Source organism: Planococcus citri, chromosome 1 (genome assembly GCF_950023065.1).
Source record: "Planococcus citri chromosome 1, ihPlaCitr1.1, whole genome shotgun sequence".
NCBI lineage: Eukaryota > Metazoa > Arthropoda > Insecta > Hemiptera > Pseudococcidae > Planococcus > Planococcus citri.
Genome location: NC_088677.1, coordinates 49870786 through 49898317, shown reverse-complemented (window position 1 = coordinate 49898317; position 27532 = coordinate 49870786). Strand labels below are relative to the sequence as shown.

General features: G+C 32.1%; 4 protein-coding genes across 9 annotated transcripts; all 4 read left to right on the top strand.

Moving 5' to 3' along the window:
* Positions 1 to 215: 215 nt before the first annotated feature.
* Positions 216 to 8533, top strand: LOC135832498 (prostatic acid phosphatase-like). Of its 2 annotated transcripts, XM_065345777.1 has the most exons (9): positions 216 to 470; positions 762 to 908; positions 1071 to 1166; positions 5160 to 5402; positions 5576 to 5779; positions 7341 to 7464; positions 7551 to 7753; positions 7837 to 8020; positions 8117 to 8533. In XM_065345777.1, the coding sequence occupies exons 2-9, from the start codon at positions 777 to 779 to the stop codon at positions 8251 to 8253; spliced, it is 1323 nt and encodes a 440-aa protein (XP_065201849.1). In that variant the 5' UTR covers positions 216 to 470; positions 762 to 776; the 3' UTR covers positions 8254 to 8533. The 2 variants fall into 2 exon arrangements, with proteins under 2 accessions (XP_065201849.1, XP_065201847.1); XM_065345775.1 differs by lacking the exon at positions 216 to 470 and having other exon boundaries at positions 570 to 908.
* Positions 8534 to 9434: 901 nt separating this feature from the next.
* Positions 9435 to 13026, top strand: LOC135835292 (prostatic acid phosphatase-like). The gene is made up of 7 exons (XM_065349479.1): positions 9435 to 9748; positions 10419 to 10529; positions 10618 to 10860; positions 11217 to 11420; positions 11837 to 11957; positions 12103 to 12311; positions 12418 to 13026. Exons 1-7 carry the CDS (start codon positions 9617 to 9619, stop codon positions 12661 to 12663), a joined length of 1266 nt encoding a protein of 421 aa, XP_065205551.1. The 5' UTR covers positions 9435 to 9616; the 3' UTR covers positions 12664 to 13026.
* A 486-nt stretch (positions 13027 to 13512) lies between these two features.
* Positions 13513 to 21113, top strand: LOC135835282 (uncharacterized). The gene is made up of 15 exons (XM_065349469.1): positions 13513 to 13688; positions 13765 to 13961; positions 14514 to 14624; positions 14759 to 15001; positions 15324 to 15527; positions 15884 to 16007; positions 16116 to 16324; positions 16420 to 16662; positions 17518 to 17685; positions 18257 to 18367; positions 18909 to 19151; positions 19420 to 19623; positions 19901 to 20024; positions 20194 to 20402; positions 20502 to 21113. Exons 2-15 carry the CDS (start codon positions 13830 to 13832, stop codon positions 20721 to 20723), a joined length of 2547 nt encoding a protein of 848 aa, XP_065205541.1. The 5' UTR covers positions 13513 to 13688; positions 13765 to 13829; the 3' UTR covers positions 20724 to 21113.
* Positions 21114 to 21319: 206 nt separating this feature from the next.
* On the top strand, positions 21320 to 27489 carry LOC135832513 (prostatic acid phosphatase-like). Of its 5 annotated transcripts, none has more exons than XR_010556325.1 (9): positions 21320 to 22261; positions 22354 to 22497; positions 23106 to 23216; positions 23848 to 24090; positions 24350 to 24553; positions 24688 to 24811; positions 24944 to 25152; positions 25267 to 26834; positions 26948 to 27489. XR_010556325.1 is itself a non-coding variant. In XM_065345804.1 (7 exons), the coding sequence occupies exons 1-7, from the start codon at positions 22363 to 22365 to the stop codon at positions 25498 to 25500; spliced, it is 1260 nt and encodes a 419-aa protein (XP_065201876.1). In that variant the 5' UTR covers positions 21320 to 22362; the 3' UTR covers positions 25501 to 27489. The 5 variants fall into 5 exon arrangements, 2 of the variants coding, with proteins under 2 accessions (XP_065201876.1, XP_065201877.1); XR_010556326.1 differs by having other exon boundaries at positions 21320 to 22497; positions 25267 to 26145; positions 26279 to 26834; XR_010556327.1 differs by having other exon boundaries at positions 21320 to 22497; positions 25267 to 26830.
* The last annotated feature ends 43 nt before the right edge of the window (positions 27490 to 27532 follow it).

Genomic DNA, 27532 nt, shown 5'->3' with positions numbered 1-27532 from the left:
CACCCGCCTGTTCACTGCTTTCAAAGAATCCCTAATCCAAAGGTGAACCCATGAGGGTTCCCATGAAAAATGAAAAATACGTTAGAAAATAAATGGACAGATGGCATATGCAGTGAATCGTTACTGAGTGAGTGTGAGAGACGAAGCGGGTGAAGTAGGTACGTTAACTGCCATTGTGGTTTTTAGGTGTTTCCTTATCACGTCAGTCTGTTCTAAACGGTTGGTGTTGTTTTTATTTTGGTGTATGCTGAATTTATAAGTATACCTAAAGATACTAATTTTTTTACACTTATGGTGTTTATATAGTCGAAAAATGTGAAATTTGTTCGAGCTAGAAGACATTACCATCGTGCTGTTAGAAGAAATGCATAAACAGATATGAGCTGTATAAGAGATGTCTTAATATTAAATTAAAAACCATACGTTTGGGACTATACACGAACTACAAGCACGTGATAACTAATAGTACAGTAAGTAAATATTAGTTATTAACCTTGATAATGGGTTCACTTTTGAACCATCATTACGTATCTCAGGAGATAATTTATTTTATCAGCGTACAACTTTCAAGCCTCGGTAGTCTGAATCAGTCATTGTATAAGCCGTCTCGTGCTAACACTTACCTTCCGGCAAGTGTGCTAAAAGATGTTATTCTATTAGGAGTCATGAATTTTACCCAAAATGAATGTTTTTAAACGCAAAATATCCTTACAATAGTTCATATAATTTCTCAATTTTAATTATTAACCCTTATTCGTCAGATTCATAGTGTCAATATGTCAGCTTTCGTTCAGTTTCTTGTTTTGTTTCTAATCTCAATCGTCACCGCTGTTTATTCTACCGAACCACTTCTGTTCGCCGAAGATACTTTGGAGGACTCTCATGGCAAAATTGTGTTCTCATCTGTGGTAAGTTTGTTTTATTTTTTCAACAAATAAGTCGTTCCAACTCGAGGAAAAATAGCTCAGTTTTGTTATTTTTGATATGATAAAGATATTAATGCGCAGTGAACGTCTTAACAAGAGGATTAAATAAATAGATAATAATGAGGGAAAATGTTTATTTTTCAGATTTTCCGACATGGAGACCGAGCACCGACAAATCCCTACCCAACTGACAGATACAATATATCGAATTGGCCACAAGGATGGGGACAGCTATCAAAGGTTAGTTTTTATCATTTTGTTATTTAATCTTGAATCGTTTACTGTCGAAAAAAATGTCCAAAAGTCTTTAGTTTGACATCTCTTCACCAGTATTAAATATTATACCTACAGGTTTCAAAAAAACATCTCAAATACAAAAATCTTGAAACTTTTCAACCTTTGCAAACAACTCTTTCATTAATTAATTGGCAATTTTATTGTGTAATAGGTAGATATGTAGTTGATTTTTTTTTTTAAAAATGATTTTTGTTTTTGAAATAAGTAAGGTATCTATACTTGAATAGATTTCCACATTCGTATTTCATTATGATGTGTTCAAAGTACTACTTACTCGTATTAATAAATTAATTTGTGTGAATTTATATTAAAATTCAATAGAAAGTTGGTTGAACTTCAAGTAGGTGGTAGTACATATTAATAAAATTTTAAAAATGTACTGTACCTATCAACCTGCGAATACTCTTAAAAATGCTTATTAAATTGAGAATTTGCAGTAGGTATGCCTAATTTATTTCTGATTTCTTGGACATTAAAAAAATCAAATTTAATTCAAATGCAGTTTTTTTTTAAATGCGTCGGTCGTCTGGATAATTACCTTATGAATATTACAAAATTGAAATAAATGAAACCTTCGAATGCATTATTAAAAATAACGATTAGAATTACATATCTATCTATAGTGAACCTGTGCATCTATTAATTTTCAAAATTGATAAAATATTGCGATTCATTAGAATTATTTATAAAAATACGTCATTTTTTGTTACTCATCTTCATATTAATGAAGAAATCTACAAAGACGATTTTGATTGAGTAATATTCGAAAAATTACTCCATTTACTCGTATCTTTGCATTAACTATGAATAATAAGAATGATGAAGGTGCTTTTTTATTATAAAGGTTAATTTCATGAGTTGTGATCTAGGTCTGTTACTTTTCGTCTAATGAGCACCTCACTCTAGGAAAATCTACAGATAGGAAAAGGAAAGCTACGTCCGTAATTCTGTGAAAAGCTATGATCATTCTCACGTATTCTGTATTTTTCCCTCGAAAAAAAGATCATTCCAACTTTGGTTGAATTAAGTAGGTTTAGGCACCTTATTTTCAGAAGAAATAGCTAAAATATTCTCAAAACGGTATGACTCATTATAGAAATCATTGACTCTGAGAAATTGTAGATAAAGTGTCGTGAATTGAACCATCCGAGTTCATCATTCGTGATCATTGCATGAATGCAAAATTTAAACCATTTTAACGCAAAAGTTCAATCGATCTTGTGGTCTGTTCATACATCACGTGGTTGTATCATGACTAAAATTCACTAAATCTCGTGTGTAAATGAGATAGCCGTTAGGTAAATTCGACAAGTGCAAAGGTCCTTTGCTATTGTTGGATTATACAATGATAAGTAACATCTAGAAGTGAAAGCGTGCAATGCGCGTATAGTTTGATAAAACACAGCAAATAAATTCAGGTTCAGGTCTACAATGCACGTGAGTCAACATAATGTTCTCCTGCTCTAGTTTGAGAATGTCAATATTTTTTGAATTATTTCGTAACATAACGTAGCGTAGCGTTACAACATTTTTTTCAATGACATTGAATTTTTAGAAATAGTTTTTATTACCTATGCACGTAGTGCGTTTCATTTTGTTCTGCTGTAAACGGTTCGCCTTCCCTTTACTTCTCTCTTGTCTCTTCTAAGTATCTGCTCAAATAGTGTTTTTTTTTCAAATTCTTACTTCTCACACACTCTTAACCGGTCTACCTACCTAAATCATCTTCGTGTTTGCAAAAAAACAAAAACATGATGTAGGTACAGGTAGTGAAAAAATCGATACAAAGTAGGTACTTAAGTATTTACCGATACTCTTCATGAAAAATATGGTTCATCCAGTTACGAATTTTTAATTAAAATTTTAATGTGCTAATTACTCCTGATCAGAATTCCGAATAAGTACCTAGATTATTAATCGAAACTAATCAAGTTGGTGTAAAAAGAATGAACTTGATAACAAAATTTTCTTTTGGAAATGTTGAAAAAATTTCAATTCTTTTGCGTCATGCTCATGACGTTGCATAATAGGTACTTTCTTACCAAAAATGTAATATTTTTCGGTTAAAATTTTCAATCGTTTATTAATTTTGGTTTAATTGTAACCACTCATTACCGCAATCTAAATTACTTTTTACAATATCGTATCGTAAGTATTCCTAAAATTCAAATAAAGCGCTTACCTACCTATTTAAATGACCATGCAAATTGTTGTGGAGGATGATAATAAACGGAGATAAGAATAAGAAACGATCTAAAGGTCGTGGTTATCAGTCATAAATACTTACCTAGTTACAAATTTTATTTAAAAAATGTATTCAAACTTTGTCAAAAATTTCATCTTTTTGTCCTCCTAGCTTCCCCCCTCCGATTATTTTGAAATCTTTATCGTTTTTTTGATAATAATGGGGAAAGAAAATTATTATTTTTCATTTTTTCATTTTTACACATTTCTTTCAAAAAAATAAAAAATAAAATCCAGCAAAATTGATAATAAAATCTTGTATTTACAATTTTCTCCCACCCCCACCCCTCTGGTAAATGTTTCACATTTCAGGATTTTTTTTCAAGTTGTTTGGAAAAAAATCATAAAAGTAGACTGTAGGAACCTAGTTACTTACAACATGAACAAAATACCTAATGTTCTCAATTTTTTTCAATTAATTATTGGCATTTCTCGGTCTTAAAAAAATGCGAGAAAATATTTTTTTTCAAACCCAAGAAAGTAAGTAAGTAAACACAATAATTTCACAAATTTTCCGGCAAGTTCAATGTCTTATCGCTAGATACCCAGCCATTTCAGAGAAATACTTACAAGAAATTATTTTCTATGAATTTTATCAAAAAAATTGAGGAAATTAAAATATTGCTTTTGCTTAAGAACGTTTATAGGTGTACTGATGAAGTGATGAAGCTACCTACTAAGTTGCTCGTGATTTTTAATTTAAAATTACCCAGGTTAAATTTCGAAAAACATACCAACATTACTAGGAATTTCAAAATTTTCCGAAAGAGAAACGGGTTTTAGGGACCATCTCCTCTTTTCTGCTGAATCTTTAAGACACGTGAAAAGAAACCAGGTATAATTTCATCGAATAATTTAATCTTCAACCAGACGAAAAATTGAAGAATGTTTAACACGCCTTTCTGTCGATATTTACATTCAGCGATTCGGATGTTTACGGAATCGTCACGTAAAATGTCTCTGTACGTAGGACAATCATTAACAAGTATTCTAAAAATACTTGAAATTAGACCGAATCACGAAAATAACAGTCTGTCTACCAGCTACCTAGCTCATTAGAGAACCTGTTGAATGAAAGTAAACAAACTCGGTGGCATCACGTGTACTTCCGACTAGGTAATCTTATCAGCATGAACCATTCTGAACATGTTTTTACAAACTTACACTCTTGAAAATTCAAAATAAAATGAATTGAGTTATCGTTTCTGAAACTAATTTGCATGATTTCACAATGTTGTTGATAAATTTTTCGATTTTAGTTGAAAAATTATCGTTAATTCGAATTAGCGAATTTACTCATTAAATGATTTATACGTCACGCTTAATTATCTAATTTACACCTCAATTGGGTATTTTTTTTCTTTTATTTCATTCAACCTTTAATATGTCGGGTGACTCTTTACCATAGATGTAAATCATTAAAATCTACCCGTTTTACTCGTCGCTCATATTAAGTCATTCTTAATACCCCACTATCCAATAAAATAAAATAGATAGGTGTACCTAGCGCTATAGACGTTATAAATAATGAACGCATTCGAAGATAAGATAAATTTAGAACTGTTTTTACTTTTTAATATTATTGTAAATATTGCACCATATTTCATTTTTGTAATCAGAAATTACCCAATATAAATAAATAATAATACATTACTTAACTATCGACTAATAAAATTCCCCGATTGCTTGCAGATTGGTAAACTTCAAGAGTACAATTTGGGCAAATGGTTCCGTAAAAGATACGATTCTTTGATAACCAACGGATACAGATACGATTTATTAAAAGTAAACAGTTCGGATATGGATCGCACAATAATGAGCGCCGAATGTTTCCTAGCCGGATTTTTCCCTCCATCTGCGGAAGAAAGATGGGCAGACGACGGATTAAAATGGCAACCGGTACCAATACGTGCAATTCCAGCTGAGATTGACACGGTAAATTTTGCCATTTCCAAGTTATTATGATAACAACGTACCTATTTATATGTAGACACTAGACAGTAGACACTCGCGACTTGGAATGTGACGACCATCTGTGCCATTTAGGTATCCGGATTGATTGCATGTTTTTAATCGTTGTGTTACTTTAAATCAGTCTCTAAATGCAGGTAATCGGATTCAAAGTTCCGTGCGAAAAGTACGACATGGAGAAAGATTTGGTCAACGGGTCTCCGGAGATGGGAGCTTATTATCTAGAGCACCAGAAGATCTTTAAGTACATCGCTTCTTATTCTGGATTCGATATATCGCCGAACGATGTCCTTAATGCTATCGACAATGCTTGGGACTTATACGATACTTTGTTCATTGAGGTATGTAATTGATTGTTTCGGTCGTTAGAGTTGGATTATAGAGTAATTTTAGTATCAATGGAATGGCTGAAGTGTGACCTCGGTTCTTGATGGTCTAATTGGATGGTTAGATGGAAATTTATTTGAGCGTATCTTACGTCCTTTGTTTTTGATTAAAATTGCAGGATCGAATCAATATTGTAATAATATTGAAGAAAAAAAGTCTCTGGAAAACTTAGGGAATGCATCATTTAAAAAATACCTTATCCATAAACTAGGGTCTTTTCTGTTGAGCACTGCAATTATATGTAGGAATTGAAAGTTCTAGCGTTTGGTCTGCAGTACCTACCTACGTATGTACGTATTATGTAGAATAGACTTAACAGAACAGACGGTCGTATTACGACTACATGTGCCACGTTGACCTTCAAACTACAATTAAAATTATTGTTTGATGTATTATCACTGGTTGCAAACATTAATGATAACACACGTGTTTAGTGAATAAATAATGGGGTGTGGAAACAAATTCTACTACGTTTGAGGTGTTATGTGTGTCCAAGTTCGTGCAATATGTACTTAGATACCTATTGTACTGAAACTGATACTTGTGTTCTCTTTTGACACATTTTTATGGAATTTGATTACTCGTACATATTTAAATGAGAAAAAAAAATTTCAATGATATCGTCGGAAAAGAGATGAAAAAGTTGTATTACGTTTTTAAGCTTATCTCTGAAAAGTTTTGCCTTGAATATACTATTGACGATTAATCAATATAGATAATTGAAATGAAAAAAAAAAACTTGCAATCGTACTATGTGTTCTTAACAATTATTGTTCCATGAAAAATCATAAGCATTATTAAAAAGTGATAAAAAAAAGGAAAGTTTATCGAAATGACCACAAATTTTTCGGGAAATGGCTCTAATTGATGGAAAATAAATTTTGTAATCGAGTTCTAACACGTTTACCCGGTTACCCCTTCATCACCTTCTTCCAAGAGGTGGTTCGATATTAACTATAAGAAATTGAAAAATAAGGTATAACATAACATGATTCACTCGTCATAGATACATATCAAACAATTGCACATCTCGTCTCATCTTTTATCTTACAATTAGATAAAATGATTTCCATTTTTCTTTTTCTTTTTTTGAACATATTTGCACTACTGTTTTTTTGAAAATTTATTAATTACATACGATAAAAAATCTTTACATCGTGAAAATTTAATACATTGTGTGTACCCTTATCAGTTTTCTTGTTACCTACTTACGCAATACGAGCTACTAATAATTTAAATATGCAAGTACTCGTTATACGTTTACTTGGTTTTATCAGCAAAAAAAAAAATGAAAAAAATTCACGTAATATATTAATTGTATTTGTATAAAAAACAAATAGAACTTTGATCTAAGTAACCGTATTTTTTCTCTATAAACTTATACACGTTCTTCTATACCCATCTACAACTAATACGTACATATGATATTATTTCAAAATATCATATGCATTCATGATGACGTAATTACCAATGTAATTAAATGCTTGTTTTCATTAACTATTTCAATTTTTACAGGAATTATACAATTTGACCTTACCAGATTGGTCTAAAAAAATATACCCGGAACCTTTAAAAACAATAGGAGCCCCAACTTTCTCAAACATCGCCTATTCTCGTGAAATGCGGAGGCTTAAAGCTGGTAATTATCTATATCTCAAATCTTCAAATTTCTCCTCTTGCGATACGTGTTTGTTAATAAAATAATTTATACCTAATTTTTTTCAGGTCCTTTAATTGGGAACTTATTAAAAGAAATGAGATTAAAAATAAATAGACAACTCAACGAAACGTTCCATTTCTATTCTGGTCATGATACTACCATCTCCGTGTTACTTACTGCGTTAGAAATTTATAATGGTATCCCACCTCCATACAGTACTTCGGTAATTATCGAACTGAGGGAAAAGGATGGCAACTACTTTGTGACGGTAATGAATTTGAAATCTTCGTATGCAATATTATTAAGATGACGAGAATTTAAAAAATAATTATCGAAATTTCCACATGATAGATTTTATACAAGAATTCAACGACTTCAGCGCCGTATCTTTTAGAACTTGATGGTTGCGGCTATGTTTGTACCTGGGATGACTTTGTAAAATTGACTGAAAATCTAGTGCCGGAGAATTGGGAGGCCGAATGCAGTGTGAATTTTGTAAAAAGTCTGAGTTACAGAAGTATTTTCGAATTAATTGGTAAGTAAACTTGAAAACAATGGATTTTTCATCGAAATTGAAAATGTTTTTGATAGAGCGATGTATCTTAACGTACCGTGTTGTTTTTTGTTACAGTGATGTCGGCTGTGGTATTTTTATTGTTAGTTCTGATTTTATCCATTATTAGGCTGCATTTACTTCGCAGAAAACGGTATTCTCATTACGAAATAATCAGAAATAATGTGCTGAACGTTAAAAACGATGTTGAATAACTTTCAATTGTACCAAAACCAACCTATTAAAATACCGTGTACCGATAAGCTTGTACATATTTTAAATCTGACGGATTTTTATTGAGTTAATTTTTAAATTGATTAATTATATAAGTTTCACCTTACCCCTTTTTATAATATTACAGTTTCATTGATGGTCAAACCGAATTATTGATTGTACGTAATTTTTTTATATGCAAAGTAGATTTTGTACTTTTTTTTTGAAGAATAAGCCACTTGTAGTCAGTCCATGAAATAAAAAGTGAACCTGCGTTTAAAACTGTTGTTTTAATTTTTAGTTTTTTGAATTTTAGAAAATCTGGAAAGAATGATGAATCTCCAAGTTGAAAAACAAAGTTTGAAATGAACAGAAAGTAAATAGGTACCTACTTTCTTAAAAATGAAAAACTAGTTGCAAAAACACGCACAAAGTCTTCTGATGGAGATTTGAGATTAATCGATTTAATGTTCATTCCTGATGTTGATAAAATATGAATGTTGGATTTTCGAAAACAACACGTCTTGCCAACTCCAGAACAGAATTTTCTGCTAACCAAATGAAAGTTTAGGTGGGGAAAAATCGAAAATTGCGAAATACCTTATAGAAAGTCTGAAAAAATTGAAATTTGATTGTGGGGACATTGAATTTACCGAAAAGTTAGATTCCTGCAAACATTTTTATGAACTTTCACAACTACAAAGCTTTGTTCAAAACATGCTATTTTCAGATGCTCATTGAAATCGAACTCTGGGTAGATATAGGTACACATTTATTTAACATTGATACTTGCAAAACTGGTAACTAGTAACTACTCATTACCCTTACCCACTCATCAATAAGAGAATGTAGATAATTGATGAAAAGTAATAAGTACCAAATTTGATTGTCTTTAGTCGGAATTATTTCTTTTTTGAATAATTATGTGCAAGTGTTTTTAATTTCTAGATAACAAAACCGAAAAATACATTGAGGGCTACATTCATAGATAGTCTACATACTCGTATTGTTAAAGCATCACTTGACCAAGCTGAACAAAACACTCGACTCCATTTTTGTAGAAAAATTTTACTCTTAAAGTACATATAAAATCAATAGGTACCTACTTGAAAGTATTATTCAATTTAAATGATGAAATGTTCTCAAAGTTTTATAAGACTATTTACGAACTGAGCAGTCCTCTAAATACCACAGTTAGTGCTACCTGATGGGTAGGTAATGGTACCCTCTGAACCTCTGATAGCGGGTATTCGATAGAAGGTACCGATTGGATAAAAATGCATTGATCGATGCGTGAGATTGTTCGACTGGTAGTTGGATAGAGAAATGTTGCGTTTAGGTATTCGTCACGTTTAGAGTTCCAAAATGTGTGCATTCAGTCAGTTATTACTTCTACTTTTAATTTCAATTAATGTAATCGTTTATTGTGAAGATTCGCTTTTGTTTGCTGAAGATACTTTGAAGAAATACCATGGAAATATTATTTTTTCATCAGTGGTAAGTTACAGATTATTTTATTTACAAATAATTTCCGACTCATCTACTTGTCAACCTATCGGTAAATAATTGACCGATACCTATGTAAAACTCGGATTAGTATCTACTGTAGGTAATTACGAGTATGTAGCTAACTAGTTACGTATGCATCCATATTTTGTATGTATTTCGTGGTACATATGATAATACTGCATATTGTAATCAAGTACTCACGAACTGATTGTGAGTTCAAAGTTTCGATGAAATCTGCGATGATCGAATCAATCATTCTATCAAATTAAAAAGCTACATAGGTGTATTCAATTGTTCATCATCATCACAATATTAGAAGGATTTGTTTTTTTTTTTTCAAAAATGATCTCATTGTGAAGGCTTACAGTTTTGCCTGTTTAAGGCAGGCAGTTACTCAATTTTTTTTATGAAACACTTTGAATTTGAAGTAAGCATGTAAACTTTCTCAGTGATGAATTTACACAAATAAAATCCTAAATAGGTACGTATCAAGGCATTACTATCAAGGTATATTTTTTATTTTTTTAATTTAAACGTAAAGCTTGATGGGCTGATTATAACAATCCCGACCAAAACAATTGATTAATCAAGGACGCATAATATTTATAATGTACCTACCTCATAATCAGATACAAAGGCGAGTGTTTGTAATTTTTAGATTTTTCGACATGGAGATCGGGCACCACAGACGTTGTATTCTAAAGACCCTTATTTAAATGAATCATATTGGCAAATACATTGGCCACAAGGGAAAGGGCAGTTGTCAAAAGTCAGTTTTTGTAATTACATTTTTGTATGTACCATGTAGTTACCTGCACTTGAAGCTGAGTACAAAACTACATTTTTTTTTATTACAGATTGGTAAGTTACAAGAATACAATTTAGGAAAATGGTTTCGCAAAAGATATGATTCGCTGATACCACAAGGATATAAATACGATCTATTGAAAGTGGAAAGTTCAGACCTAGACCGTACAATAATGAGCGCTGAATGTTTCCTTGCTGGGTTCTTTCCTCCTTCGTCAAATGAAACGTGGGCAGATGACGGCTTGAAATGGCAACCAGTTCCAATACGCGCAATACCAGTGGATCTTGATAATGTAAATAAATTTTCGTGAAGAATATGTACATAAGTACAGGGTGCCCAGAAATATCAAGCACCCTTAAAAAAGTTATCTACTAAAATACTTTGGTTGGTCACAGTGTCACAGTGAATGATAATAATGATAGCACATGATTGGTTGTTGGACTGGAGAGATAACATTCCACCAATCATATGCATCTATTTCACGTTGCCAACCTATATTTTTAATGAAAATCTTTCTTTGGGGTGCTCAATATTTCTGGGCACCCTGTATGAAGTACCTACCTAGGAAGTAGGTAGTCGGTACCTACCACTTAGTATTTTTAAGCATTCTTTGGGCTATAAATTAACATTTTGAATGTACCTATCTAGATAATTGGCTTTCGAGCGAATTGCGAAAGATACAATTTGGAAAAGGAGCAATTTAATAAGTCTCCCGAAGCTTTGGATTTCTATTTAAAACACCGGAAGATTTTCAATTACATCGCTGCCAATTCTGGACAAAAGATGTCATCGGATAATGTATTTTACTCTATTGAAAATGCTTTCCACTTGTATGATGTTTTGTTCGTCGAGGTAGGTAATAGGTACAAGTATATAAGTATTCATGGGTCATAAAATCAACCTACATAGATCCAGGTCGTAATATTTAGAGATTGGTCAAGCAGTGAAAGGCAGTACCTACTCTGCTCCAAATTTCAAAAAATTCATTTTCTCGTCGAAAAATTTGGAGTTTGGAAAAAAATTCTCAAAAACGATAACTCCTATTAAATAAATTTAAGAAATGGAAAAATTAGAATTTTTTGGTGTTTTCAGGAGGTAGGTAGGTAGGTCGGTATCGCTTTTTTTTCAAGTATTAGGTACTGGTCTCATCAATCAATTATACTTTTCGTCACTTGTACCCGAGATACTTCAAATCAGATCACGTATTTTTTCATCCCGCGTAAGTTATTACGTGAGTGAGTAGGTACTTATAATTCGAATTTCCACAGAAATCGTATAATTTGACATTGCCAGAGTGGACTAATTCTATATACCCGGAGCCCTTGACACGATTTGCATCACTCAACTTATTACTACATACAAGCGTACTCGGTGCAAATGCGAAAGATTAAAGCTGGTAATTTTTTATTTTAATGTATTTTTCAGTAAAATTAAATAAAGCTACCTACATACGTAAGTCAAGTACATGGGTACCTATGTCAGGTACGCGAGAATTCATAATTATTCCCTGTTATATATTAATGGTTTTGTTTAGGTACTTTAATTAGAAAACTAGTAGAGGAAATGGAAATGAAAATTCATAGGAAATCTAACAGTCTATTCCATTTTTATTCTGGTCATGATACTACTATCGCCGGATTGCTTACAGCACTAGAAATGTACAACGATATTTTCATACTTCCTTCGTACAGTGCCTCGTTAATTTTTGAACTGAGACAGAAACACAAAAATTATGTCGTGACGGTGAGAAAAATTTATTTACGTATCTACTCTACCTCGTGGCAATAATCTTAAAATCAGATGATTTTGAAAAAATAATGAATGATAACTTCATATCTTGTTGTAATAGATTTTGTATCGGAATTCGACCAATATGCCACCTCAGTTTTTACATTTACGTGGTTGTGACCATGTCTGTACATTGGATAAGTTCAAAGCATTGACTCAACATTTGATACCAGGGAACTGGGATGATGAATGTGATGCAAGTTTGATGAAAAAAGAAGATGAGCAAAATAATAATATCATCTTTCAGCAGATTATCAATTCATTAGGCCTTAACACAAAATCAGAAACCGGAAAGATAAAGGATTAGTATTATTACTTACATAAGTTATATTAGGTAGATAATAGGTATCTAATAATACCATGTCAACAATCTTGTATTCACAAATTCATTTTTATTCATACCTACTCATTTTCACTCGGCTATTCTCTCTTAGCTTATTAGGCGTTATCTTTCTTCTGCTATACTTTTTCTCTATGATAATTCATGATGCAGATATTTTTCTTCAGTTACCTATTATTCTTGGTTTATTTTTCTTCATTTTCAGTTCTTTGGATATGTTTTTCCCTTTCCTCGTATCTCTTATCCGTTTTACCTACGCACATAAGCAATTAACAATTAAGTGCTTACTTTGATATTGATTGATTTGAAAATAAACAAGTACATACCTAGCCTAAGAGATGAAATTGTACAATTCATGTTCCAGTAATAAGTCATAGGTATAAGGGAAAAATGCCTATAGGTATTCGTGTCTCGACGTATAAATGCATTCTGGTGATGAGTTATTAGGTATGTTGAATTCTTCTACCACTCTACTAGAATATCAGAGAATGCGGAAAGGTACATACTGAGGAAGTCGTCCGCAGGTATTTATTTTCGACCCATCCCATTATCAATTTATTTTTAATTTTCCAAGTATTTTCCATTCGAAATTGAAGCAGTACAGAGGTACCTATCATCCAATTTTGGTTCATTGAGTTGATTTAAATTCAAATCATCGAAGCTAAGCAAGTAAATACCTACCTAGTATTAGGTACTAGGTAGTAGGTACATGCCCACTGCATGAAACAAGAAATGAACGATAAGGCACCGACTTATGCATGCTGATCCGATGTGAACTTATTAACCCCTTTTAAATTATAAGATACCTAGATAACGAAACGAAAAACGCGAATGATTATTTGACTGAGTAGTGTACCTACTATGTTATGTATGCCAATCCGTAAAACAATCCGATTCTTTACCATTCTAAGTATGATGAAAGGCATTTCAAATTTTTTAAATATAATGGGATCAATACTTACTTGAAGGTGAATAGTTTTTGATATCTATAAGTAAGTTGCAATTTTATTAGACCACATAAGAATTTTTGAAGTTCATCTGAAATGCTTATAACATGTAATTACATAGGTAGATTGTATGATGGTAAATAGAGAATTTGTTGCGTCTCGAATATAGGTAGGTATTGTTCCAACATGCCAGCTTTCATTCAGTACCTAATTTTACTCTTGATCTCAATCAATACAATTGTCCACTGCCGAGAGCCATTTTTATTTACCGAAGATATTTTGGAGAAATCCCATGGTAAAATTATTTTTTCATCAGTGGTAAGTTTTGATTATATTGTTTAACGAAGTTATACGTAAGTATCAATCTACTATTTAGTATTTATAATTTCTTGAACTCCTAAAAATTATTTCAATGCCTATGTATGTAATATCTTTTTGGTAGATATTTTTTGATTACCTATTTGATCTTACCTGCCTATTGCATTGATGTCGTTAAATTAGCCTATAGGGTTCGAAGTTTTGAATCCGATTCAATTTCAAAGTGAATGGATAGGGTGGGGGGGGGGGGGTGGGTAGAAACAAAAACGTGCTTCAAATTTTGTTTTTGGAATTCAAAGCTTCGCCAATTTGGAAAACGGGTCCTAAAATGTTTATACGAGTAGAACATTTTTAGCTCACAGCGAACTTCCTTGGAACGTAGTGAGTACTTACTACTTAACTAGGTAGTTTTTTTCAATCAATTCTTGATATAAACGCGATTGCCTGATAGTTATAGCTAGGTAGTAGGTAGATGAGGTACATTATATTGTAATCTGTTATCGCCCAACTCGATTTGGTTACAGACACATTGCACCATTTTGCACTTTTCAGATTTTTCGACATGGAGACCGTTCACCAACAAAATTGTATCCTAATGACCCTTATAGTAATGAAAAGTATTGGCAAATGTGTTGGCCACAAGGGGATGCACAGCTGTCAAAAGTCAGTACCTTGTGTCTTTTCATTAAAAATATTTTCTGTTCATAGGCATGGCGTTTCAATATACTGACATCCTCAATATAAAAAATTTTGATTTTCACATAACTTACATGAGTTTTAATTTTTTTTTTTTACAGATTGGCAAACTACAAGAGTACAATTTAGGAAAATGGTTTCGTAAAAGATACAATTCTCTGATACCCAACGGATACAGATACGATCTATTGATAGCTGAAAGTTCGAACCTAGATCGTACAATAATGAGTGCTGAGTGTTTCCTGGCTGGATTCCTTCCTCCTTCATCGAGTGAAACGTGGGCAGATGACGGGTTGAAATGGCAACCAGTTTCGGTTCGTGCAATTCCGCTAGAACTTGACAATGTAAGTAAATCAATACTAGAAGAGTGACTGCAATTCATTTGTATGTTGAAGCATTCTCTTGAGAGGACCAAAGTATAAATTTCATCAAACACTGTGGAAAAAAACTAACATGTACCTGGATTTGCCACGGCTTTGATGTACCTAGGTATAGGTAATGCAGGTCGCCCATGCCCATGCAAGTAGGCACATTGCACAAACAAGTCATTAAAGTACAAATAATGAACATAGCCTCTGCATGAAGAGGTTGTAGGGATAGATTTTAATAAAAATTGTAGCGATGAAATTTTAATCGCGTTCGACGTTATTAACATTTTGAATGCAGATATTTCGTTTTGGAATCAAGTGCGAAAGATACAATTTGGAAGAAGATCAATTCAATAAATCTCCCCATGCATTAGATTTTTATTTGACGCATCAAAAGCTGTTAAATTACATCGCGGCCAAATCCGGATATAATATGTCATCGGATAATGTTTTAAAAATCATCCATGATGCTTCAGAACTACACCAGGCTTTATTTATTGAAGTATGTGCTATAATTATCAGTTTCACATTAAGTAAGTACGTACCTATTACCTACTTTTCAGTGTCATTCGAAATGTAGGTAATGGTATTGGTAGGTAGGTATATATTAACAACCGGTCAGGCATATACCGCTGATCACTATATTAAACTAAAACCAATCTTCAAGTTGATAAATCACAACATGAAGAAAAATGTTGATTGTGGTAACTTTTTAAATAATTTCTCTGCCTAAAAGAGAAACGGAAAACAGAAAATTAAATCAAGGGTTTCTTTCAATGCAGAAATCAAAATTCACCGAGGATCTTCTAATTCGTACTCAAAATCACGTAATCATCTACTTCGTTTCAATTTCCACAGCAATCGTGTAATTTGACATTACCAGAGTGGACGGATTCCATATACCCTGAGCCTTTGATACGATTTGCATCGCTCGGGTTTTTAGTCCAAGCGTACTCGCTACAAATGCGAAGAATTAGAGTTGGTGGGTAATTCTTCGAACCCCCCCCCCCCTCCACCGAGGCAATAACCTAACTATACCTATCTACATTAAATATCTAATGATGTCGGGTAAATTGATGGGTTTGCTTAGGTCCTCTACTCGGTAAACTGATACAAGAAATGGAAATGAAAATTCAAGGGAAACTGAATGCAACGTTCCATTTTTATTCTGCCCACGATACCACTATCGCTGTACTACTAACTGCCTTAGAAATGTATCAGGATATCTTCATATTACCTCCATATAGTTCGTCGGTAATAATTGAATTGAGACAACATAATGGAAATAACATTGTGACGGTAAATAAAAACTTACTTATCTATGCAGTATTGTAAGAATTCATAAATCGATCGAATTTTTAAAATAATGAAAGGTCCCTACGTTGGTGTGATAGATTTTGTACAGGAATTCGACCACTGCGCCACCTCAGCTTCTATATTTACGTGGTTGTGATCATGTCTGTACATTGGATAAGTTCAAAACATTGACTCAACATATTATACCAGAGAATTGGCATGATGAATGTGATGCAAGTTTGGTCAAAGAAAAAAATGAGCGAAATAATATCATATTTCAGGAAATTATTAATTCATTAGGTCTCAACGTAGAAACCAGACAGATGGAGACTAATAATTATTAATGCATCTCATTTTCATTATAATACTACAGACTTTACATAATTGCATTAGGTATTTGTACAAAATATCTCAGGTTCAGCCTAAAAATTGTGAATTGTTGAAATAAAAAAAAAAAATTTCCAACGACTTTCCATTCATTTCATTACACTCAACGCCTACATCTCTTCATATTTGGTCTTGAGTTCTTTCTTTTATAGTTTCTTTTTTCTCGTTTTTACGTACCTAGGTACTTTTCTCATTCGATCTTATCGACGAATTTTCTTAATTTATCCTTTCTCGATTATTTTTCTCCTTTTCCGACCTGAAGGGTTCTTCTCACTATATCCACATACATAAATCTCCTTACATTTTCTACTTATGCTATACGTGCCTCTACCTGCCTATACATAGGAATTATTTAAGTAGGTACCTAAGTAATCGAAATAACGAACCAAACTTAAATTTAAAGTAGGTATTCTCAGTCACTCGACATAATTTCATTTTTGAATCGGTAATAGGTACTTCGATACATATTTAATACAAGCTTTCAGTTTTTAGATAACAAAACAAAATAAAATTCTTCGAGAGCTACATTCATTGATGCTATGGTATAATTTAGCCCAGCGATGTATTACTTTATACGCGTGAAATCAGTACTTGAAAAAATGATTATTAAATTTAAACGTCAAACTTAAAAAAAATCTGATTAGATTGCTAAACCGAGCCACCGTTTGAAGTCCTCCAAACTCAGCTAGGGACGCTCAGAGGAATTGTAGTTATACTTGTAGGTAGGTACCTACTTATTTATAATAGGTATTGAATGTACCTGTAAGTGCGGTGCATGATATATTGCATGACAGATAATTTGAAAAATATTTAATTTGCCTATTTGTCGCGAGTGTAATTCCAAAATGGCAGCTTCTATTCTGTTTCTACTTTTACTTTCAATTTCGAATAACATAATTGTTTACTGCGAAGAGCCACTTCTCTTCACCGAAGATAGTTTGAAGAACTCCCATGGAAACGTTATATTTTCATCAGTGGTAAGTTTTGGATAATTTTTATTACGAATTTGCTACCTATCTATCTACCTACTGAATAATGTTTGATGCATCAATTGGATTAAAATTTACCCAGTGCTTAGTGCTATGGTATTTTTGGTGCACAGCGATAACAGCTGCATGTTCTCTAAGATGTGTAGTTTGAATTGCCTCAATTTTGCGGCGATAAAATAGAAATTTGAGATCTTGAATAAAAGTACCTATAAAGGTTTCTTGGTCTGAAATTTTTCGATCCTTCTGTTAGAAAACGGTATAAATGCGAGGTGCTATTTTAAGACCAATAGATCGGGGGAGACATAAAATTCAAGCTATCTTTTTTTTGGCAGAGAAAATACTCCTTGAAGGACTCAATAGTGAAGATTAGCTGCTTTACCAGTTTAAGGTTGAGGCTCATATTTTTTGATGAAATAGTTTCAAACGTTCTCACTAAATTTGATGAAACTCCAAGGTAGTTTCTTGAGTATGTTATCCCATCTTCAATTTCATTATTACATTCTTCAAACAACTCGATTCAGTTATCGAAAAATTTAGTACCTAATTTCGTTATTTTCAGCTTTTTCGACATGGGGATCGATCACCATACGTTTTTTATCCTAACGACCCTTATAATCATGAATTGTATTTCCAAAAGTACTGGCCAGATGGGATAGGACAGCTAACAAAGGTGAGTTTTACTTCGATATTAAAGTAGGTACCTAGTACTTACAATGAAGCTATATTGTACATTCAGTTCAGACATGTTTACTCTAATAAAACTTAGAATATTTTAGAAGACAATAGGTAGGTGTAGGTATTAGGTACAGAGTATAAGTATACATCAGATACTTACACACTTTTGTGGGAACATAAATAATTGAGAGAAAAAAACAAATTTGATGATGTTGAATACATTTCTATGTTATTTTGGCTTTAAAAACTTCGAGAAAACCTGAATTTAATGAAAAGACAAGCATTGAATACCTACCTATTTTTGAATTTCCCATCAACCCCGAGGGTATTTCAGAGTAAGTTTTGAGACCCCGGCTTTCATAGATGTTTTTTTAGAATTGAAAAAAAAGAAACATCCAGAAAAGCGCTCTTATGGGTGTACACTTCTGATAAACATTATAAACACCAAAAAAATTCTCTCAATCATTGAATTAAAATCTTTAATTTTCAACCTAAAATCTGTTTTTATTGTGTTTGATTTTTTTTTGTTAAAATAGGTAGGTAAGCTTCAAGAATACAATTTGGGAAAATGGTTCCGCAAAAGATACGATTCGCTGATACCCCAGGGATACAGATACGATCTTTTGAAAATAGAGAGTTCAGACCTAGACCGTACAATAATGAGTGCTCAGTGTTTCCTCGCTGGATTCTTTCCTCCTTCGATTAGCGAAACGTGGGCGGATGACGATTTGAAATGGCAACCGGTTCCAATACGTGCAATACCACTTGAACTTGACAATGTAAATCAATTTTCCTCAAGAATGACACCTAAGTAAATCTATATACATAACCTTAATTATTATGTCATTTGGGTATGCTTCAAGTGATATATATCACTCATTAGATACTGTATGTACATATACATACAAAAGCAAATCGCAAACAAAGTAGAGTATTTCTAGACTTATTAAGTGTGAAGCGAGACTAGACAGAGAGACAAATTCAGTCAAAGCAGGATTAGCATATTTTCAATTAGTAATTTTTGTGTTACATCATTTTGAATGATAGATCATTGGCTTTAGAGGGACATGCAATAGCTATATTTTGGAAAAAGATCGGTTCAATAAGTCTCCTGAAGCGCAAAATTTTTATTTGATGCATCAGAAGCTATTCAAATACATCGCTGCCAACTCGGGGTACAATATGTCACCGGATAATATTCTTCAAACTATTGAAAATGCCTATGTCTTGTATGACACTTTGTTTGTTGAGGTAAGTTGGTAGGTACCTATACCTTTATAACCACTTGACTATTAGATTAACACAGGTAATTTTATGAGTACATAATATAACTTCGGAATTGGAATAAGTTAGCGTAGAAATATGTCGAGCTAAGGAAGGGAATAAACAGCGCGCCATCCATATACTCTACTGAATTGGGTAGAAAAAAGCCGTTGTTGTTGTAATTTTTTAATGATAACGTAATTAAGAAAGTTGGAATAAGAGAATTGAAATTTACCGGTACCTACCTCAATATCAATTTATACAGAAATCACATAATTTGAAATTATCAGAATGGACTGAACGCATATATCCGGAGCCTCTAAAACAATTTGGATCCCTCGGTTTTTTAATGGCGGCGTACTCGCATCACATGCGACGGATTAAAACTGGTAATTTTTTTATTTTACGACTTTTTGAGCAATTATTATTGTACCACAGTTCACTATACCTACCGACCTAAACCTAATCATCTACCTACATTAAATAGGTAGGTATCTAGATATTGATAACAAGTGAGTATCAACCTGCTTATACTTACTTATTGATGATTGTGTCTAGGTCCTTTTATTGATCAACTAGTAAAGGGAATGGAAATGAAAATTCAAAAGAAATTGAACGCAACATTTCATTTTTATTCTGGTCATGATACTACAATCGCCTCATTACTTACTGCGCTTGAAATGTACAAGGATATTTTCATACTCCCTCCATACAGTTCGTCGTTAATTTTTGAATTGAGACAGAAAGACGAAGATCACTCTGTGACGGTAAACAAAATCAATTTTAAAGTTATACCTACTGCGATAATTAAAAAAAAAAAAAAATTGAAAATAATGAATGACACGTTGTTGTGATACTTTGTACAGATTTTGTATAGGAATTCGACCACTACACCACCTAAGCTTTTACGTTTGCGTGGTTGTGACCATGTCTGTACGTTGGATAGGTTCAAAACATTGACTCAACATTTGATACCAGAAAATTGGAATGATGAATGTGATGCTAGTTCGGTAAAAAAAGAAGATTCGCGAAATACCTCTTTCCAGGAGATGATTACTTTACTGGGTCTTAATAAAGAAACTACATAGAAAGATGATAAGTATAAAAATTAACAACTTTGTACCTACTGCAGTGTTCACTCTCATTTGAGTACCTATCTTCTCTTAAGTAGGTATTGTCTTTCCTACATGTTTTTTTCATCTCATCTATCTCACCTATTAATTTTTCCTCAATTCCAACTTCGCATGTTTTTTCTTCTGTCAACATTCCACATGCCTACCCACCAGTTACAATACAGCAATGATTGAGTATATGTAGTATGTGCATCATAGCTACAAATACGGACCAGTTGTTATGGTCTTTTATCAATCATTCATATATGTACTTGAATTCATGCGTAGATACCTACTTATGCATTGATCGCCTTAGAAACTAGAAATGAATAAAAATAAAAAATATATAAAAAGTAAAAAAGATAATTAATATTCATTAATCACCATAGATACTATGCCAATTTATGTCTTTACAATACTGATTCAATTTTGAACACGAGTACTTTCAATTTTTGTATACCTAACAAAACAAATAACACATTGAGGGTCTCAATATGCAAATTTTGTTAAAGCATCAATAATTGACTACCTAAGTTGAGTAGGTAAGCCTATGCGTAAAACTGCAAAACATAGATAATTATGTATTTATTCAATTAATTTACAAACATTACTACAACATCTCACAAAACAAGCCAAAATTTTTGCCATGTCTCTATTTTGAGAACATAATGAAAAATACTTATGTAAGTAAGTACCTACCAAATCAATTTAAATGTTTAATGACAATTGGAATAAATAAATATAATGAGCTTATGATGTTTTTTCAAATTGCTCGTGCTTAGTTAGTTGGGTACTACATTTTTAAATTAAAACTTACAAATTTTCACTCACTGGTTTGAAATGTTAAGAAAATATGTACTGATGCATCTTTAAGATGAAATTTATTCATTTGCAGTCGTTTATATTTCAAAAATGGAAATTTTTTACGCAAAACATAATTTTGTTCTGTTCTAAAACGTAGAATATGAAACCATACGAGAAAGTAGTAGGTAGAGTTACTGTACCTAAACCTACTCATGCTCACTATCAGAAAGGCCCATTGAGTTCCTGATGGGCAAAAGAACTGAAATAAAAAACGAAAACTAAAACTGATACCAATATCATATCTACCTATGGAGCTGATTTACAATTTGAATATGCGTATTCTTTTATACTTGTGATAGGTAACAGAATTAAAAACACATTTAGGGCTAGATTGCACTTATTACTTACCTACCTACCTACCTACCATACATTATGAGAACATCACTCAGCTGAACAGTGTAAAATACATACTTCAACAGTTGTCAATTAAAGGTCATTTTAAATTTTTAAAACATGAAATCAATGCCTGACAATACATGTAATTATTTAATTTAAATGACATGCATATTTAAACATTTTATGTAGAGCACTTATGAATCTCGTAGTCGCAGTTCGAGTACTCTAAATGAATCGAACTACGTATTTAGTAAAAATAGGTATATGTATGTAGTTGGATAAGTACTCGATAGTCGATACTAGGTGTGTACTAGGTAGGTATATAGGTAATGAATGAAAATATATGGTGCGTGAGATTGTACGATTGGTAATTAAGAAATATTTCGTTTATTTGTCGCATGTTTAGTATTCCAAAATGTCAGCTTTCATCCTGTCTCTACTTTTGCTTTTAATTTCAATGAACCTAATAATTGTTTACTGCGAAGATTCGCTCTTGTTTGCCGAAGATACTTTAAGAGACTCTCATGGAGAAATAATTTTTTCATCAGTGGTAAGTTTTGAACAATTTTGAATTATTTTTGCTATGAATTAAGTATTTATTTTCAGCAAAGAATTTTACGACCAGTAGGTATTAAGTATAAATTTAACTATACCCGGTGCTGTGGTATGTTTTGGCATGAACTCGCACACCTAGGTACTAGATTAGGTATACCTACTCGTATTTTAGCTAGATAATTATGTAGTCCAAAGTTTCAAACAATTCTATGATAATAGAATAGAGTCAAAGCAACCTAAGCAAAGACTTATTATTTTATTAAATATTTATTATTTACCAACATGAGATATGAATTTGTGAGACATATAAGTATGCATTAAATTGGTCGAAAACTCACTACAATTCTCAAACTTCGATAGACTTATGCATTAGTTTAGAATATTTGCGAAATGTATCAGAGAAAACTTTTCACAGAAAATTTAATTAAATCTCAATGGAAGGGAAATGTATTTTATTCTGAATTCAAAACATGTTTTATTTTTTATTTTTTTTCGAACCGCCATAGTGTAGGAATGCGTCTGATTATTTTATGATTATATAATTTTTATTGAACAACATAACTCATCAATTATCTGATTATGTATGATTTTTGTAATTTTTAGATTTTTCGACATGGAGAACGATCACCAATAACTATGTATCCCAAAGACCCTTATCGAGATGAGTCTTATCGACAAGAATATTGGCCGCAAGGACGAGGCCAACTATCAAAGGTAAGTTCTGCTTTGATAGGTCGATTACGATTAGTAGTGCACAGTACTGCTTTATCTGAAGTGACACACTTCTATTGAAGCGAAACCTGGTTGTCGAGAGAAAGATGCATTGAAACCATCCTGACCAACATTTCAAGTACCAAAATTCGTTCTTGGATTTTTAAAGAATTTTCGAAAATTTTGAATACAAAAAAGGTTGTTTCGGAAAATTTTCAATGTTTTGATTGAAATATTTTTTTCGCCCAACGAAACGAGCTACCGTAAGAGCGAATAATTATTAGTTTTCCAACTGAAATTTTTTTTGGGGGGTCATTTTGAAGCCTCCAGCGAGTTTTTGATTTTTCCAGTAGGTATCAAGTTCAAATATTATTCTTGAATGGTCAAAAGTGATCTTTAGCACTTATAACTTTTGATGAAAGAAACATTGTTGATCAACAATGAATGCAAATACTTTAAATCTCAGAAATACGTTGAAGGATTGAGAATGATCAAAAATTGATCGTTTTTTCATCTTCTCTAAATTTATTATACTTGCTTACTTAATTTTTATTGAAGTTAACTTCTGCAATCAACAAAACTTATTCAAAGTTCAAATACCTACCTGTGTCTCAAGTTTCCTTTTTTCTTACAGATCGGTAAACTCCAAGAATATAATTTAGGAAAATGGTTTCGCAAAAGATACGATTCTCTGATCTCTGACGGATACAAATATGATTTGCTGAAAGTAGAAAGTTCAAATTTAGACCGTACAATAATGAGCGCCGAATGTTTCATGGCTGGATTTTTTCCTCCTTCGTCAAGTGAAATGTGGACAGATGACGGGTTAAGATGGCAACCGATTCCGATTCGTGCAATTCCATCCGAGCTTGACGATGTAAATCAGTGTTCCAGATGAATGATACGTTACCTACATAAGTATATTACGGTACCTATATCATTGGTTTGTGCTTTCAATAATGAAGATGGCACATTTGACATTTATGTCCCAAGGTCACATGAAAGAAGCACAAATAAATGAGCCTATTCTCAACATTCATATGAAAAAGCTAGAGGGATACAAATGTTCAAAGTTTTTGATGTAGGTACCTACTTACATGTTTTTAATCCTAATGTTGCCAATATTTCCAATGCAGATGATTGACTTTAAAGTCGACTGTAAAAGATTCGAATTAGAGAAAGATCTATTCAATGAGTCTCCTGAAGCACAAGATTTCTATTTGAAGCATCAGAAACTATTCAATTACGTCGCCGCAAATACTGGATTAAATATGTCTTCGAATAACGTTCTACGAGCTATTGATAATATTTTTTACTTGCATGATGCTTTGTTCATCGAGGTATGCACCATCTGTAGCAGCTTATTGACCTATTTATTACACAAAACCACGTCGAAATAATTTAAGGAACGGATGAAGCTGGAGAAACGCGGGTATGGATATGCAAGTTATTCAGTTTTAATTTATTTTCACAGCAATCAAAGAATTTATCATTGCCAGCTTGGACTGAATCCATATATCCTGAGCCTTCGAAACGATTTGCATCCCTCAGTTTATTACTCGTGGCGTACTCTCACCAAATGCGAAGGATTAAAGCTGGTACCCAATATTTCATCTTCGTGGTTTTTATAGCAGATTAAATTGCATAGTTAGATACCTATAGATATCTATGTAAATAAGGTATTGATATCAAGGAATGGATTAAGTAAGTACAATAATGGCTCTGTGCAGGTCCTCTAATAGGTAAACTCGTAGAAGAGATGGAACTAAAAATGAAAAAGAAACTAAATGCAAAATTTCATTTTTACTCTGGTCATGATTCTACAATCTCCGGATTACTCACAGCGCTGGAAATGTACAAAGATATTTTCATATGGCCTCCGTACAGTGCGTCCGTAATTATCGAATTGAGGCAAAAGGAACAAAATTACGTCGTGACGGTAAAAAAATTTTATTCAAGCAGTATTTCAATAATTTATCTCTGACGAATTTTGAATAGGTACCTACATACATATTAGTATCAACATAAAAATAATGATGTGTTGTTGTAATAGATTTTGTATCGGAATTCGACCACTTCTCCACCGCAGCATCTGCGTCTACGAGGTTGTGAGTATGTCTGTACGTGGGATAACTTTAAAGCATTGATTCAAGATTTGATTCCCGAGAATGTAGACGATGAGTGTGAGTCAAATTTGGTTAAAAAAGTCTCAACATCAAATGATCATAATATCTTTCAACAGATGATTAAATCTGTAGGTCTTGATACAAAAACAGAAAGCCCTTAAACTTTGATTAATATTGTTATGATTCATAACCGAACTTATACATAGAGCAGCTATAAAGCTAACAATATTACGATAACATTTCATTAGTTTTTTCGAAAGAAAAAAAAATGATATTTATACTCATCAAAAGTAAGCTGTAATATCAATAGGCTATACGAGAGCTAAGAAAAGTTATTTGATTTTTTTTTTTTTTTTTTTGAAATCAGAGTTACTTGAATAGGTATACCTTAGTTTGTTCAAGGGTTTCAAATTTATGAAAAAAAATTCATGAAATTCATAAATTTTCAAACATTAATGGCAGCTTCATAATAAAATTTCTTTATAATTTTCGAGCGTTGACTGTTCTACCTACTAAGTGGCGCTAGATACCTACTTCATGAAAATTATTCTCTTTTCATTAATTTGTAATGTAACAAAGTGATTATTTGTAATAGGTATTTATTTTAGATAAGGAAAAAAGGTTCTGGCAATTTTTATCGAATGCGATCAGATTAGATTGAAGAGAAAATTACAAAACACGAGTGTTATCGAATTACTTACGCAAATAGCAATGTTTAATCACGAGTATTTTTCCGTTTAACTATTTGCATGTTACAGTGTAATTGAAGAAATTACTTGGGAATAAACAATTCAATGAGTTAGTAGGTAGGTGTTCAATTCGTATAGGTTACCAATTAGAATACTTAAGTATTTTTTTTCAAGATATGTAAGTACTACACGTAAATAAAAAATAAATAGTTATGTACTTTTAAATGTTTGCTTATATTTTCTCGTTCAGGTTTTTTTTCATCCCCTTTCACCCTTATACCATTGATCTGTTTTAATATCGCCTACATTTTTTCCCCAAAGAAATAATTATCGCAACAAGAAATTACATGGAAGATGGAAGTTGCATGTAACTTTTCAAATTTCCAGGTACCTACTACTCGTACCTACCTACCTAACTGTTTCAATCTCTTTCGTTTTCCCATAATTCTTAGTATGTATGTTCTTATGAAGAAGACTTTCTTCATCAATTCCTTTAAAAACTTCGGTAAATACTCGGAGAAAATTTCTTGAAATTGAAACATGCACTCGTTTTCCACTATATATGTTAGAGATTTTTTACTCGAGTCACATTAATTATTGAACCACTTACAAGACGATTAGGCTTACACTATTCCGAGTTTTTTTTTTAATCCAGAGGGGAAAAACGTAGCTACACGTGAAACGTAAAAATTAAAAATGACTTGGCAATTCACGAGTTTCATTTTGCCAACTTTAATTGCCATTGATTTCATTTGTTTAATGTTGATGCCATTCATATGTTTTTGAAATTTGTATGTGCAAAGTAGGTAAGTGCTTATTTTTATGTACCTACGAACGTTAGAATTTAAGAATTAAAAACGTTAGTATCTAATTTCAGTTTTTCCGTTTTTCCATTTTTTTTTTCAAATTAATTTAATAGATGACCTTAAATAGGTACATATTAATGATTTCAAAAACTATTTTGCGGATTTTGAATACCTGAGTAATTATACTTGAAAAAGAACTTCACTTATACGGTAATTAGCCATAAAAATGATAAGAAAATAAGATGTACATACTTACGCTTAGTAAGAAGATACACGCATAAATTTTAATTATAAAATAAGATGCTCTGTAGTTATAATTTTTCTCAATATTCTTAAATTAGAATAAATTCGAACCAAAAATAGAATGTTAAAATGATAGCCAATCAACTTTCAAGACTTCTCGAGTATCTACTGTATTACCCAATTAAATAACTACCTATTATATAAAAAAAAAAATCATTCGAGATACAAATAATTAATACATAGTCTATCTGTGATAAATTTAAAAATACATAATTATGTAAGTAAGTAGTAAGTTGGTAGTTTTTTCAATATCCGAGCTCAACATTGTATGAAATGTATTTTCCAATATTAAAATCTTAATGCATCATATAAATATAAACAAATAAATTAAACGATTTTTTTCATTTCTTTAGTTTCTGTCGACATTTTTTTATCGAGCTGAAAAAGCATATCAG

Excerpts from the sequence above, each read along its gene's own strand:
- LOC135832498 (XM_065345777.1), top strand. The coding sequence starts at position 777 with ATGTCAGCTTTCGTTCAGTTTCTTGTTTTGTTTCTAATCTCAATCGTC. Across the intron at positions 909-1,070 it reads AAATTGTGTTCTCATCTGTG|ATTTTCCGACATGGAGACCG; the intron begins GTAAGTTTGTTT and ends TTTATTTTTCAG. Across the intron at positions 7,465-7,550 it reads AATGCGGAGGCTTAAAGCTG|GTCCTTTAATTGGGAACTTA; the intron begins GTAATTATCTAT and ends AATTTTTTTCAG.
- LOC135835292 (XM_065349479.1), top strand. The coding sequence starts at position 9,617 with ATGTGTGCATTCAGTCAGTTATTACTTCTACTTTTAATTTCAATTAAT. Across the intron at positions 9,749-10,418 it reads ATATTATTTTTTCATCAGTG|ATTTTTCGACATGGAGATCG; the intron begins GTAAGTTACAGA and ends TGTAATTTTTAG. Across the intron at positions 11,421-11,836 it reads ATGATGTTTTGTTCGTCGAG|AAATCGTATAATTTGACATT; the intron begins GTAGGTAATAGG and ends GAATTTCCACAG.
- LOC135835282 (XM_065349469.1), top strand. The coding sequence starts at position 13,830 with ATGCCAGCTTTCATTCAGTACCTAATTTTACTCTTGATCTCAATCAAT. Across the intron at positions 13,962-14,513 it reads AAATTATTTTTTCATCAGTG|ATTTTTCGACATGGAGACCG; the intron begins GTAAGTTTTGAT and ends TGCACTTTTCAG. Across the intron at positions 20,403-20,501 it reads ACGAAGATCACTCTGTGACG|ATTTTGTATAGGAATTCGAC; the intron begins GTAAACAAAATC and ends TACTTTGTACAG.
- LOC135832513 (XM_065345804.1), top strand. The coding sequence starts at position 22,363 with ATGTCAGCTTTCATCCTGTCTCTACTTTTGCTTTTAATTTCAATGAAC. Across the intron at positions 24,091-24,349 it reads TTCCATCCGAGCTTGACGAT|ATGATTGACTTTAAAGTCGA; the intron begins GTAAATCAGTGT and ends TTTCCAATGCAG. Across the intron at positions 24,812-24,943 it reads AATGCGAAGGATTAAAGCTG|GTCCTCTAATAGGTAAACTC; the intron begins GTACCCAATATT and ends GGCTCTGTGCAG.